This window comes from Nyctibius grandis, chromosome 5 (genome assembly GCF_013368605.1).
Source record: "Nyctibius grandis isolate bNycGra1 chromosome 5, bNycGra1.pri, whole genome shotgun sequence".
Classification (NCBI taxonomy): domain Eukaryota; kingdom Metazoa; phylum Chordata; class Aves; order Nyctibiiformes; family Nyctibiidae; genus Nyctibius; species Nyctibius grandis.
In genome coordinates this window covers 77,337,235-77,352,466 of record NC_090662.1, presented here as the reverse complement: position 1 = coordinate 77,352,466, position 15,232 = coordinate 77,337,235, and the positions used below count along the sequence as shown (strand labels likewise).

Sequence of the window (15,232 nt, the reverse complement as noted above, 5' to 3'; positions counted from 1 at the left end):
CAGTCACTGAAGACACACAGCGTGCTCATGTCCTGGGGATTGCTTAGCTAGCTGCAAAGCACAGACTTTCCAGCTCCTAACCTTGTGACTGAAGTGCAGTAGTACAGATGCTGTTGACCAACCAGGGCAGTGCTGAGCTAAGTGCAGTGTTGTATCATTGTTCCCTCTTTCCCAGCAGTTCACACAGGTAATTATCTGCTGTTCCTCTGCAGTTGTATGCACCCCTCTCCATTTGCTGAAGCACAGCATCTGAAGTTGAATAGTGTCTATTAACTGCAGTATTTCCCATTCCTTTAGGAAACTACATGCACAAAACCTGCTTTATATAACAATACTTATCTCTTATTCTCAGACTTTCCTATAGCCTCCTCACACCCAAGTCTGAACGGGCAGAAGACAGCAAAATCAGCAAAATCTGCAAGGGACTCTGTTTCAGCATACAACAGCAAATACCTCACAGTTCCTCAAAACCGGACTTCCTTGCACAGCAGCAGGACCAATGGAGCTTTTGAAGCACCGAGCTGTATGGAGTCCTTCAGCAGTTCTGTAAGTAGGATTTTATGTTCATTGACTTACCTCTAATGCCTTTGAGATGAGAAAGAGGCTTGAAGTAGGGTGAGCAGAGCATGGTGCACTCCTCCTGTGTGTTAGGCAAATCCTTGCTGTACTGGGAAAAGTGACTGTGCAAGTAAACTGATACTACAGCCTTAAGTAGTCCAGTAGGTTCTCTTAGTGTACAGCAAGAACTAATTGCTACTGTAGTCCAGTAGGTTCTCTTAGTGTACAGCAAGAACTAATTGCTACTGTAGTAATCTCACCAAGCTTTTCTTAATTATTTACTTTAGCCAAAATCCTTCAGAGCAGGAGTAGGGGGATTGTTATTACCCCTAGTGCAGGAAAAGATCTACAGGTTGATGACTAAATTGGCTATCTCTGTGCAAACCTTGGGCCAGCAAATACCCAGGTGTTACTGTGGGCTGGATTGGAAGCTGGAAGGGTAGTGTGGCTGTGGTCTTCAGAGCAGAGCTGTTGTTAGAGGAGAGAGCCTTCAGGATATGTTTGTAGTGATATATTGGCTATTAGACTAGAATAAAAATGTCATGAAATGCCAATCCTGCCTTCCCATTTTCTTATTGCTTGGTGTGCTGGCTACTTGTCTTGGAAATGTCAAAAGCAATGAATGTGGGACTGATGATGGTAATTCAAATCACTGATTCTGACTTTTACAAAGATGGTGAAAGGGGAAGAGATAGTTCCTTCAGTGAGGTTTTGCAAATTGCAACTTATTTTTGTTCCCTAATAAGGTCTTCTTGTGCCAGGATGTCACATGGTGAGAAAAGCAGTGGAAAGTTAGGGCCAGAACATGTCCTTACTGAAATCTGTATGAATTTTGTTTTGTTTTCTGTGCAATAGACACTCATAATAATGGGGATGGCACTTTGCTGCCGAGAGCGAGGAAAAGAGTCAACAGAGAGGGAGGGAGAGAGAGGTATTGTTGTATCTCCTCATCCTTTTATTCTGTGTAACTCCAGCAACATCAAATGTTGCTATGGTGCTCTCTCAGGTGGCTGGGATGTGGCAGCTGGCTACGCACAGGTAATAAACAGGAAAACCTCTTAGTGACTTTTCATGTTCCGCAACCTTCTTGTTCCCTCTCCCGCGTTTTGTTTGTGCTTCTCATTTCTGCCCACACTCACCAGTAAGGGAGGAGAGGATGCTTAGAGCTCATCTTCTCTAGCGTCAGCTTATGCATTGGGTTCTGTCAGTGGCCTGGCAGTGGTGACATCATTAATTCTGCGCTGTATAGCGTGAAACTCTCTGTAAGGGAGACTAGAAATCTGGAACGGGTTTTTCTTCGCTGTGGCAAAGATGGATCCAGGAGGTTTGCATGGACTGCCTGTGAGTACTACATGAAAATGTATCTAACTAGGAAATGGGGAATTGCAATAAAATGCTGTCTCCCAAGCAGTTTTATATTCTGCCAGAACTTAGTGCTGAATGTAAGTTTAGATATGCCTAAAGGGACTATATGTACACTTTATACATAAAGTGTGTGATAAGTGTAATGTGCAGAACAGATTATTTGGTGATAATTTTGTGAAAGAATGAAGGATATAGTATGCATATAAAACCAAGATTTATTTAGTGATATGGTGACTGAAAGCTACATTATGGGACACTAAGTAAAGCACAGCAATGAAAAACAAGAATCTGGGAGATGTTTGGGTATATAATAATATGTACATTTATATAATACCTTCAAAAATTCATGTTGTGGTAACAAATGAGAAAATTGTTGTACAGTATGCTTGGTTAACTTTGCATTCAGGGCTTCCAGTGCATGTAATGGAAGGGGACATAGGGAGAGAAAGGAATCTGTAACTGGTACCTGTCAAGATTTTGCTTGTATAGCCACCTATGGGAACCATAAATGTCTAGAATTAGGTTATGGGCTGATTGATTTGGATGATGTTGACCCTATTTGTTTGCTTGTATTTCTTTCCCCAGTCACTGGAGGGTTGGTAAGAGCACTAGAGAGCTCCATGAAGGGTTTTAAGATACAGCATTGAGCTGGAAATGGTGGTTGGTAACAGTTTTGGAAAATATATGGGCTATCATAGTGAGTGAGAAGTGAAAGTAAATGCCTTACATTTGGTATCAGAGTTCAACACAGGTGCCGCAGAATTGCTGTCTAGGCTGAGGTGCAATGGCAGCGGTTATCGCTGGAGCAGCTTCACCCCAGAAGGGTTCAGAGAGTGGAGATGAGGAGGCACGGATGATGCAAGGGGGTGACTGAGCACAATGTAGGCGATTTGAATGATTTTAGTAATTGATTTTCTTTTGCAGTGTTACTGGTCAGTTACATTGTCTTTTCATAATATGTTAAAATACAGGTCAGCTAGCATTGCTAGCCATCCACAGGGCTCTAATACCTGGTATTTTCCAAAGCATTTCTGTCCGACCCTACTACTTGCCCTTGTACTATGCTGAGTATCCTTCTCCTGTTCTGGCTCAGATCAGTTTCTTCCCTTTCTTCCCACATGTAGGTTTTTTGCTTCCCTCCCCTGCTCAGCTTTCCTCCACAGCACATCCTTTCTTATATCCCAATCTATAACATGATCCTTATTCCCACTCCTCAGTCCTATTTCAAACTGCAGGTGTCTTCTTCTGTATGGTCTGTGTATGTGCAGGAGAGACATACAGTGTTGTTGCGTGTCTCCGTACGTGTCCGTCAGGTAGGTATCCCATGTGTTGGGATAAAGCCGCTATCTTTAGCCACTCTCATTTGTTTACGGTCGGAGGAGCTCAGCGTGACTTAATCTGGTCTGCAGAGTGCATGTTTGTAGGTCATACCTAGCCCTGGCTGACCTCCAATTTTGACTTTGCGCAGCATTACGTGCTTGTTGGGGGATAGACCCCGGGCCTGCCTTCTTCTTGGGCTCTTTAGCTTTCTTGTCTGTGAGACTCATGTGTTTCTTTCCCAGATTATAAACAATTACCTGGATGGGACGCAACAAGGGGCTGCGGACAAGGCGTCCCCGAGCGGCATGCATTTCAGGGACAGCAAGAGAAAGGTCGACTACGTGTTAGCCTACCACTACCGAAAACACCTCTCTCGGCACCCGCCCGGTGCAGGCTCACCAGAGCCGACGCACGGATCTGCCTCCTCGGCCCTGGTTTTGAACGGAGCAAGTGGGAAGGGCCATAAGGAGCCCACGCAGCGGCAGGATGGCGGCCAGCGTGCCCTGCAGGAGCATCCAGGGGCAGAGGTGATTGAGCTCAGCCCGCTGGATGCCCTGGAGGAGAAGAAGCGGCTACAGCGGGAGGAGTACGAACGCAGCCTCGTGGAAGCGGGGCTGGAGATAGAGAAAGACCCTGAGGTAAGGGGGAGACTTGCTCCTCACACACAGCACCGGGTGCCCTGACAGGTAATGACCACTTTGGTGTTGGAGGTGGCTATATGTGCAGGGTGTAACCATGGCCGGGCCATGCTGGCAGGGCAGCCCGGCAGTGACTGGGTGCCTGGAGCATGGCTGCTCGCTATCCCTGCTGGCAGGGAGCCCAGGAGCCCGTCTGTGGCCATGTGTTAGGGCCCAGCCCAGCCTGCCTTCATTCTTGCCCTGCAATAATATTAACCGAGAGGCAAATCACACCTGTGCCATCTCTTAAAAACAAGAATATGTGCCACTTTCCTTCTAACACAACCTCGCTGACTCCCCCACTATCCCTTCTGCAGCTGCAGCAAGTGTAGGATGTCCTGGAGGTACGTCTCATGAACAGCCTGAGGAGCTAATCCTGAAGACAACTTGTTACTGCTGAGCAGTAGTTCAGTACTGAACACCCCTGGGTCAAATGCTGCCGCTACAGCAACCCCCAATTAGGGATCTGCAGAAATATGTTGTACAAGCTGTTGTATACATGCCTAAAATATGGTGTGAAGCCAAGAAGATGGGAGGAGTGTTTCTGTGTTGCTTGGTTCTTACTGCTTGGGAAATACATGATTGTTATTGTTGTTTGATGTGCTATTGAGTAGCAATTTCAATCTTACTTCAGTAGAAAACATATTTCTTTATCTAAATGTTCTTATGGCAAGCAGTGAACACACTTTTCTTACAAAAAAATAGTGTTTACATTTTAATATTGTTAAAATGAAGAAAGGCTCTTTTAAGTAATTTTCTGGAATACAAACGCTGTGAGGACATTTCATATTTCCTCAGAATAACTAGGTGATTTTTAATGTGACTCAGCTTTCTTCTCAGCCGTACATAAGTTTTGTGTCATTTCTTCATTCCACCCACAAAATGAACAGCTCCTATGCTGCAACAGGAGAACCTCCCAGCCTTTAATGTATTTATTCTCACCACATGTCCATGATGTTGGATAGTGCTATGGTCGTATCAGCTGGGAGCTGTGGTTAGGTTACTTGACTGCAGCCAGTTGGTCAACTGAGCACAGGTCTTCCAAATCCCATGTTGATGCACTGGGCTCTGTACTGTCCCTCTGGACCTCTTTGAAAACCATGAATATTTATATCTGTTGAAGGGAATTCCCTGCTGGGTTCCAATTTTAGGTGCTCTATTTTTTTCAACACCAAATTTATGAAACTTAAGGCTTCTTTTCAGAGGTGCTGAGAAGTTACAGCTCGTATTGCTTTCAGTGCAACCAGTCAACACTTACAAAACGTGGACCAAATTGCAGATTGCACCTGAAAATTTGAGTCTAGCTGACTTGGCATAGCATACACACGTTAAATCACTGGCAGGAATAGAAAGAAATAGGAAGGCCTTTTGACTCTCAACGTTTTCCTTGCTCAGTTTGCTGAGTTGCAGGTGGCTATGGGTTGTATTTCACTGCACAGCCTGGCTGAGCCATCCTTGCACTGAACAGAAAAAAGTGATCTCAGATCCTGATTCTTTTATGCTAAGCATTGGGGTTAAGGTTCAATACTGCTAACACATGACTATCTCACTGCTATGATTTTTATAACCAAATTGCATAAACCCCATGATACCATCTGTTTTTGGAGGCTTCTTTCAGTTCTGAATTTCATCAGAACCTGAAAAGTCTAGCAGGAGATTTGGATTTGATTATTCGACTCATTACTTACCTGAAGTCCAGCTGGATTCAAATTCTGGTTCGGACCCCTTCCAAGTGATGACGTGCACTCTTAAATAACATGCAAAGTAATAAAAGATGTCATAGAGATGTGATCAAGAAAAAAATATTTGTCACAGTTTTCCTTCTGAAGAGGAAAAGGCTTTTTGTAAATGAACTGGAAAGTTCTGAGGAAATTACTTGATGAACAGTTCTTTTATGGGAAAAATTTATATACATATTGAAAATGACAAAAAATGCAATCCCATTACTTTTCTATCTGTATATGTGCATGTACGTAGGCACTCCCCTCTCCCCTCCCTCCCTCCCAGACACACAATCTGTCTAATCAAAATAGGAAAGTGTTTTTCCCTCCAGAATCTCCTGAGAAACTGGAAGGGTCTATGCATTATCCTTTTTATTCCCTGGCCAAGACATGTGGCTTTTACTTCCTTTTCTTTTTCTCACTTCACTGTTGGTTTTTGGGTTTTTTTCCTCCTGTTAGTTAATTCCTGTTAAAACATGCTGAAGCTGCTCTCTTTGTTATCTTGCTGTGAATTTCATGGAACTTGCTGACCAGGCACCACAATACATGTGAAGGGTACAGCTGGCCTTGTACGTTAATTAAAATTGTGTGTTGAGCTGATATGAGAACAACTTCTGGTTTTAGTCCTAAGTTTGTTAAACTCAGAACAGTCTTAATCACAGGATACTGTGGTTTTGGTGTATAACAGAGTGGACTTTTAACTACTGCATTTCTAGTGGTTTTCACTGAACATGCATGTTTGGTTTTTTTTTTGTTTCACTGCTAGTATAACAAGTGGATCTTTTTCATATAGTAATATTGGAAGTTGAGACATTCTCTAATACATATCTCACTCTTGCCATATATTCTGGACCAGGTCCTAAGATGAGTCTGTTCTGCTGCTCAGAGGGCTGGCTGCAAAGGTATCTCAAAGCAGTCCTCCATGCTGCACCTTCTGTACAAGGGATTCCACTTTTAGACCCTTGGGTTAGAGCAGGCCTTGGTTTCTCTACCTTATGTCACCTGCATACGGTCTTGCAAAGAGAAATATTAGTTTAAGAATATGAGGATAGGCTGAGGGAGCTGGGTCTCTTTAGCTTGGAGAAGAGGAGACTGAGGGGTGACCTCATTAATGTTTACAAATATGTAAAGGGCAAGTGTCATGAGGATGGAGCCAGGCTCTTCTCAGTGACATCCCTTGACAGGACAAGGGGCAACGGGTGCAAGATGGAACACAGGAGGTTCCACATAACTATGAGGAAAAACTTCTTTACGGTGAGGGTAACCGAACACTGGAACAGGCTGCCCAGAGAGGTTGTGGAGTCTCTTTCTCTGGAGACATTCAAAACCCACCTGGATGCGTTCCTGTGTGATATGATCTAGGTAATTCTGCTCCGGCAGGGGGATTGGACTAGATGATCTTTCGAGGTCCCTTCCAATCCCTAACATTCTGTGATTCTGTGATAGGATATCCTGAACACAATCTCTTTCCTGAAACAGCATCAGTTTTTACTTGAAGGAGTAGCAATAGAAAGGAAGAGGGAAAAAGGGTATCATCTGCTGTGTCTGTGGTCATCAATGAACTGCACTGTCCTTTCTATGTGGCCTATAGTAGCCATACAGCTAAAAAAAGTATTTTTGATAGGGCCTATGTAGTTCTGGTTCTTGTTAACCTCATTGCTTGAATAAAAAAACCAAAAAAACCCAAAACACCACCACCACCACCACCCCGCAAAAAAAAAAAAGAATAAAAAAGGGATCAAGCCATTGTCCTCTTTTTACTGATTTAGGGGAGTCATGAAGGATATATTCACTGAGTAATACAGCTGATTCAGCATTTAGTGACTTCTAAGGGCATCTCTCTCCTTGTGACTGGAAAGTTGCTTAGTCTACGATCTCAGTTAACCTTACTTTGTAAAGACTGTAAGCTTGATTAACCTAAATGAACTAAGCACAGCATCTTTTGCATTGGGCTACTCAGTCTACTAACCTCACAAGATACTGGAGTTCCTCTAGAAGCTGCTTTTCAGGCTAAAACTATTTAGACGTCAGGAAGTGTCACATTATGACAATTTAAAAATCTTTATCTCTACAACTATATTTTTGAAAAAGTGGGAATTTCCATGATGTTAATATATTTGTTAACATATGATATTAATATGGTTGTTATATGCTGAATAACTAGGGGCAAACACCTTTCCCATTCGCATTGTCAATTCATTATGTAAAAGAACAGAGACAAGAAAATAAATAAAGATACATAATTTGTATGTGGAGAGAGGAGTATTACTCTTTTTTGAATATGTGGAAAACAGGCAAGATTATGATCTGTCTCCATATCCACCCAGTTATTATTTGTCAGTCAAGGAATTTTTGATTAGTTTTCAACTTCCTTATAACTTTCTATCATTTGTTATTGTTTCCCTCTAGAGAAACTTTGTTCTTTCTTAATATAAACTTCTTGGGTTTTTTTTTGTTTTTCTGTTTCTAAACTGAGATATTATTTTTCATGTCCAAGACAGAGTGTACATTGAAGGCAATGGGCTTGAAGTTGAATGTTACAACTTTTTTCTCTCTAATGTGACATTGAGTACCCATAATGACGGATGGTCGTAATGAGATTTTACAACCTTCTTACCATGCTCCCTAGTAAAGTCATACCTGATCCACAGCATGTATTCATGTGTTATAACAAATACTGCCACTATCAACTTTCAATCTTGATGTTCTGTGTGTCAGGGACCACAAGTGGCAGATCAAGTTTAAGGAGGTCTTTGGCTGATTATCTTCTCTTCAAATCAAAATATTTGGGTGGTCCAGTGTAGCCTGTACTCATGAAAACAACTGAATTAGCAAAATTTAGGGTTATGTGGAAGTGATATTTGGTGGAAAGAATAGGACAGAAGAGGAAACTGCCTATTCACATCTGATGACTACAGCATAGCAACATAGAACTACTGTTTTGCATAGTTTGCTATGAGTAAAAATAATGATGTTTGCGTCCGTGACTTGGCCTGTTTGACCCATCTACGAAGTTAGATAAAATAAGCCTGGTGCTGAGGCTTGCATGTGTATGTAGAATTAACTACCTTGTATTTTACAATATTACATAGTGATGACTATAGACCCGATTAATACAGATCCTCTAAACACTGATGCCAATCTGCATAGTGTTAAGCATTTGCAGGATTTGCTTCCCCTGCTTCAAAGTAACAGTTATAAGTACAGTAAAACTCTTTTTTTCCAAGATGTCCATACCAGAACCCAGATTCTTTGGCATGTCTTTGTAAACTGTAAAGGAATGCCAGCAGGTCACATTTACCCTTGTGAGCTAGTTGCCAAAGCCATGACTGTTGCCTCAAAATAAACCCTGTTTAATGCTAATGGCACAAGTCAAATTTTACATCAGATGATACACGAAGAATTGCCTGAGACAGGGCCAACTTAAGAGTACCCTCAAATATTCCACCTTGATTCCCAGGAAGGGCAATAAATATCATTGACATTACAGGCAGTTCTTGGGGTTGATTTTTCTTCTTTTTTTTTTTTTTTTTGTTCTTGGGGAAACTGATTGTTATATTTCACCTAACATGGAGCACCAGTACTTCACTTAAATTTGAGTTGTACTGCTTCTTTAATGACAACATGTACTGTATTCAATTAGTATTATGTATGGCAAAGCATAGTAGGAATAGAATAAGAAGACACAGGAGATGCACCTTGGCATTCTGACAAAGTAGGATCATTTTCGAGCACATTGGAAATGAAATGTACTTTGCTAAATAGCATTTAGGAGATGAAGATGTCTTTTAACGGGAAGATGATGACAATTTTAAAACCAAGTGTAAATTACCCTCGAAGAAGCTCATCTAACTTGAATTTTTGAGCTAACACAGTTTTGAGGATGTTCGTTTCAACTCTGTTGGCTACATTATGCTTTGAGGCAAGGAAGTCCTTAAGGTCCTCAATGTATCAGCTTACACAGTACTGTTGATAAGAACACTACTGATGATGGTGGTTGTGACTGGATTTTTCTGCTTGATATTCCAAGGCATGTTTTTGAATTTTTGTGAGAAAACCTCACCAAACCTAAAAGCCAAAACAAACAAACAAACCAACCTTCCAAAAAAACCCCAAACCCAAGCAACCTCCAGGGCCAAACCAACCAACCAACCCTTTCCCTAACCTGAACCAAAGAAAAGCTTATAGTGCTGCAGCCGGATTTATCCATGGGATTAAATTGCACTGTTTTGTCACACTAAGGTGCTCCCCATTTGCCAGTGGAAGAAGGCTTGCTATATGAGTTGTTTCCTTGGGTCCGCTATATTCTCTAACATCACATATATGTCACACGTGGCTTATTTTAATGCTAATACTTTTCATTGTGAAAAAGTGGAATCCCAATGGCCAAGAGTTTAATTTATTTGGATAGACCTTTTTTTCTTGACAAAACATTATTTTGGTATAAAATATTTCAGCTTTTATTTAAAAAGTTATGGATATTGCTTAATTTAGTAGTAATTAAGAGCCTGAAAAAATGATGTCTTTTTCCAAAATCTATCAATGGGATTTGGGGATGATTCCAAGAAAAGCATCTCATGCCCTTAGTACACGTGAGACATGTTGCAGGTACTCAGTGTGAATGTTATAGTTGTCTCAAAATGTTCATTCATCTAAAGTGCAGAGGAAAGCTTAATAGTAGGTAACAATTTTAAAAGGATAGGGAAATTTAATACGAATCCAAGACCTTTACCCATGTTAATGAACACCTCCTGAAGCCAATGAGCACGCATACAGAGTAATGTAGTATTGGAAGCAGACTGGAGTCTTTTGTGCTCCAGGTCTTTGGACTTTGTATTTCACTTTCTCTTAGTACAGCACTCAGAGAACAAGGCAATACTTCTTTGGGGGCCTCTTAGTGTACCAATTATATAAATATTTGATGGTTATTTTTCAATGACTCTAGTTACAGGAGCATTAATTAGCTAAAACATGTTCTGTTCCTGTATGTTACTAATATGGGGCTGAAATGTAATACACAGCTCTTATAAAATTAAAGTTGAACAGGCAAGGCAAAGTTTTCAGTGATAGTGAAGTGGACGTGATGAAAATATTGGCAAGTTAATTAACTATTTAAGAGGAAATTATGTCTCTGTTTTAGAAAGGATTTTAGAGTAGCCCCATGGGAGTTAGATGTGGTTCAATCAGTATTAAAATAATGATCCATGATAACACGTGGCTGGGTAGAATGGCTGTGCTGTCAAAGCTGGAAAGTCCATACTATGAATCCTGGTTTTTAATGATTGTGTTGTGACTTGAATAGCTGAATGGTCAGACAGATTCACTCTGTGTATTTTAATTAACATTCAGACACTTAATGCTCAGCTATTAGGTACCTTAGTCAAAATGGCTTCCCAGGGATTTAGAGAAAATTGAAGACATGTACCAAAAGGGCTTATTTATTATCAGTAAGATTTATAGAGCTCTTGGACCAGCAATGATAAATCTCATCAATCATCTGCAGGTTGGGAAATGGAGGCATCAATATCTTAAATTTCAGATGGTGGTAGATTTGGGGTGTGCATTCTGTTGATATTTACAATGGGAGCTGAGCAAGAAGCATCCTATTTTTACATAGATTTTTACATAATGCTGTTTCTATCAGACTTGTCTGGTAGAAATAGCAAATAGCCTCCCGAATTTGTGTCTCTATTTCACTGTGTCCTGTGTTGAGTTCTGTCACCTGCTGGAGGAACAAATTCCATTTCTACAAACTGCTAGACAGACAAGAAGCCCAGAGAAATGGCTTCTACATTTCTGCTAGGGCATAGCAGGGAGAGAACTGGGCACTTGTAGGATAAAGGATGAAAAGTAACAAAATCAGCTGCTTGGCTTGTTCACAGTTGAATCCATGAAAACATTTTTTAATTATCAGTGATCTTGTTTGCAGCAGAAATTTTAATCTGCAAATTAAATCCATGGAGACAATTTGAAAAGCAATACAGGAAGCCCTGAGGGATACGGCACTGCACTGATGACGCTGCAGTAGCTAGAGTGCCTGCAGAGGAGGCTTGGAGGCTGAAGTAGTGATAATTTCTGTAAGCTGTTTAGGCCAGTGCAGCTTGAATAGTAGTTTCATGAAAATAAAGTAGTAAAATATGAGATAGTTTGAGGATTTTAGTCCTGGGATTTGTTGCTTTTCTGACCTTTTAAAGGATAGAAATCGTGCTGCTGTTGATGGGGGTGAGGAATCTGCTCCTACAGGTGCTGGGTGAGGCCTGCCCCGACTGCAGTACCTGCTGCCCAATGCATCTCAACCTATTCTTTGGCAGAGGAAGAAAACCTGAATTTCAGAGATTCTTTTCTAGGGGAAATGGGACTTGCTTTGCTTTGCTGTCCCCAGGCAACTGCCTGCTTTGTCTATAGCAGCAAACAGCCTAGCAGGTATCTCTGATACCAAAGGAGTGATCACTTCTGCATTTCTGCTGATTGAATAGTTGCTGTATGCTTTTGTTATTTTTTGGATGCTTTGCTTCCTAGTCATGATTTCACACCTTATGCAAAGGAAAGCAGGGAGGTCTGCCTGCAACTCCTTTGCGTAAGCAAAAGACATTGAGAATTCTACCTGGGAGTGGATGCAAGACTGTAGATAAGATGGTGCCTCTCTGTTCTTCCCTTATGCTTTTTGGCCTGTATGAAAGCAGATTAAAAGGCGTCCTCTGTATAAAAACTCTGTGTCTCAGAGACAAAAAATGAGAAACAAGGACAACAATGTGAGACAAATTTATTTTGCTTATGTTGATGGAAAAAATAGGGAACAGGATTTGTTCTTGAGTCACTTCTTTCTCTAGGGAAGATGAGAGTGGGGACATCTTCCATTGAGCAGAGATAGCGTTTTCTTCCAGAACCAGGGCGAGCAAACCAGAGGCGCCATGCCTTCTCACTGCAGGGCAAAAGAACAGTTTCAAGTGAAGCAGTGAATGGTTTCTTAGAAAGGGATCTTCCACCTCTGCTACTTCTGTTATGGCCTCTGATGCAATTGGCTATGGAAAAGCCCTCACTGTCCAGAGCTTCTGAACTGTCATAGTAAGCATCAGTCCAGTGTTATCTTTTTCTCAGCTTGCAAATCAGAGCAAAATCCAGTCCATTTTTATGGAAGTGATAATGAATGCTCTCGAATGGCTTAGCTGGCAGCAAGGATAGAGAATGAGTTAGAAATTAAAACTGGAATGTCAGAGAGAGAGAGAGAAGAAGAATAAAAAAACCCTGCAAGAACATGAAAAGGAAATTCCTCTCAACCAACCAACAGTACAGTGGCACCTGTGCCAAGGGAATGCCATGCAGTGGTATTCACCAGCTTCTGCTATCTCAGATTTGGGAACAGATTCCAGCAGAGGATAGACTGGGGGGTATCTGACTATCGAAATTAGTCCTTGAGGATAGACTGGGGGGTATCTGACTATCAAAATTAGTCCTTGAAGGATAGGACTGTCTTATGGGAAAAAAACAACTGTTCATGTATGTGTGGAGTGAGGAGGTGGAATTTCCTATCCTTTAGCAGATCCAGGGAAAGGTAACATAAATAATGACTCAGACTTGTGGGATTCTTTTCTTATGTTTCGGACTCTTTTAAGGTCTTCTTGCTTTGCTGATGACTCTAATGGCTGTGTGTGTCATTCTGCCCAAATTTAAGTTATTAAAAGGTCTGTTGCTTGTGACATTATGACTAGACAGGCAAGCATATTTCTCCAGGAAGAGAGCCACTATAGCAAATGAATTATTCCCTTCCAGATGCACAACTAGACATTTTATGGTGTGTACATTTTAAAATGTTATATTGTATATGAGAAGGAGGCATTTTGGAATGAAAACTGGATTCATATTCAAGTTGTTAAACACGGATAGTGGAAGGGTCTTTTAAAGAAAACAAAAAAGTAATTTTCCCTTAGAAATCAGAACGTCCTCTTCAAGAAAAACTGTTTCTTAAATCCTTTGTAGACCTAAGTTCTCTGTAGGGGCTGAGCTCCAACAACTTGGTAGTGGTTTGTGTAGATCAGCACAGATTTAGTGGGGGGAAGCTGTCATACAGGGAAGGATTAGTTAACTGACCCACTTTTGCTGCAAGATGACAAGAATTTAAAGATATAAGTGGAGGGAGAAGTGAAGAGCATGGTTCTGTGTGCTGGGTCTGTATGGGAGCTGACAAGGAGTCTAGCTTTTGCTTATATTTGGACTGTGTTGATGGTGACTGGGGTTATTTATAGCTTCTGTAGCTTGGGGATGCTCTCTTATTTTCCAGCTGTCAAAGGATCTGTTTTGGCCACTGGGAACAGTAGATGTACAACTCTTCCCCGGTTGAACTCTTCTCCAGTTTTCCTCTCCATTTTAAGTATGGCACAAAGTTACTGTCCAAATGCCATGCTACCTGAGAACTCCACCTATTTGTATCACCAGAGATAGCATTTGGAACCAAATACTATCTCACTTCCTAACTTTTTTGGTGAAAAGGAGTGAGGGTTGGTCTGCATGATACAATTTTAATTAACGGATTTGCAGAGTGGCAATGTCATTCAAGGGGACGCAGGAGAAATCTGAAAACACACAAGGTTTTTGAAGGCCTGATGTATTTTACTTCAATGTAAGAATGAATATGTTTGATAGTATCTGAATGGCAGCTTCTGAATATTGTTTCTAATTTCAAAAATGTTGAACATCTAGTTGCTCTTAGCAGTGGGAACTGTTGGATGTATAGTACTTCATGTTTCTAAAAATAGTTTCAAGAAGCTGCCTTTTCAATCTAGTAAGAGTTGCATTTATGTTTTCCATTTTAAGAACAAATAGAAAAAATTCAATATACTGTCATAATATACTACCATAATGGCATCTGTATTGTTACCGTGTCATGATGCCTTCAGGAAACTGCTCACAGAAGTTCCTCTCAGACCTGCCAGGTCTATGTAGATGAAGGCAGAGCTTTTGTTGTGCTGCAAGAACCAAGGTCACTTCCCTCTCTCCAGTGTGGTCTGGGCTATTTACTGTAGCAGACTGTCCCTCAAAGGGGCTTGGCTTGATAAGCACTTAACCTAACATGGGTTGGGACTTCTGGAGGAGAAAACACCTTCAGCTACAGCTTAGTCGAACTGAGATTGGTTCTATGTATAAACCATGGTTCTTCTAATGCCTACATCCTGAAAAAAAGGAAACAGTGATATATATATAGAAGGTTGTAATCAGATTATTTTCACCTAGAAGTATATTTGCCAGTCATTGTAAAGTCTTTTAAATCATAGGATAAGGCAAATCATCCAAAACTGTGTCACATATTTGTTTCTGTTTTTCCAGATCAGCAATTACTTTGGCCTGAATAGAACAACGAGGAAAAAATTTTAGCAGAGTGGCGACAGGCTGCTCAATTCCCATTATCGTTAATGGGAGTTAGGTGACTAAATCCCCATGCACAGCACGGAAAATTTACCCTTTGTGATGAATTCTCTTCTTGATACATAGGGCTGATAACTGTGTGCACACTAAGTCTCCCTTATGTGTACTGGTATGTGCTCAAGGTGATAGGCCAAAGAAAAAATCCCGTAAGAGCTAGATATTGATTTCTGT

The 15,232-nt window shown here is 41.1% G+C and overlaps 1 protein-coding gene across 2 annotated transcripts in view; it reads left to right on the top strand.

Annotated features, from left to right (window-relative positions):
• Positions 1-453: 453 nt before the first annotated feature.
• The window catches only part of ANO2 (anoctamin 2), a 190,218-nt gene continuing 175,439 nt past the window's right edge, over positions 454-15,232 (top strand). For both annotated transcript variants that reach the window (XM_068400623.1, XM_068400622.1), the window contains exons 1-2: positions 454-546; positions 3,486-3,881. In XM_068400623.1, coding sequence (XP_068256724.1) covers positions 526-546; positions 3,486-3,881 — 417 coding nt within the window. In that variant the 5' untranslated portion in view covers positions 454-525. The remainder of the gene's footprint in view (positions 547-3,485; positions 3,882-15,232) is intronic.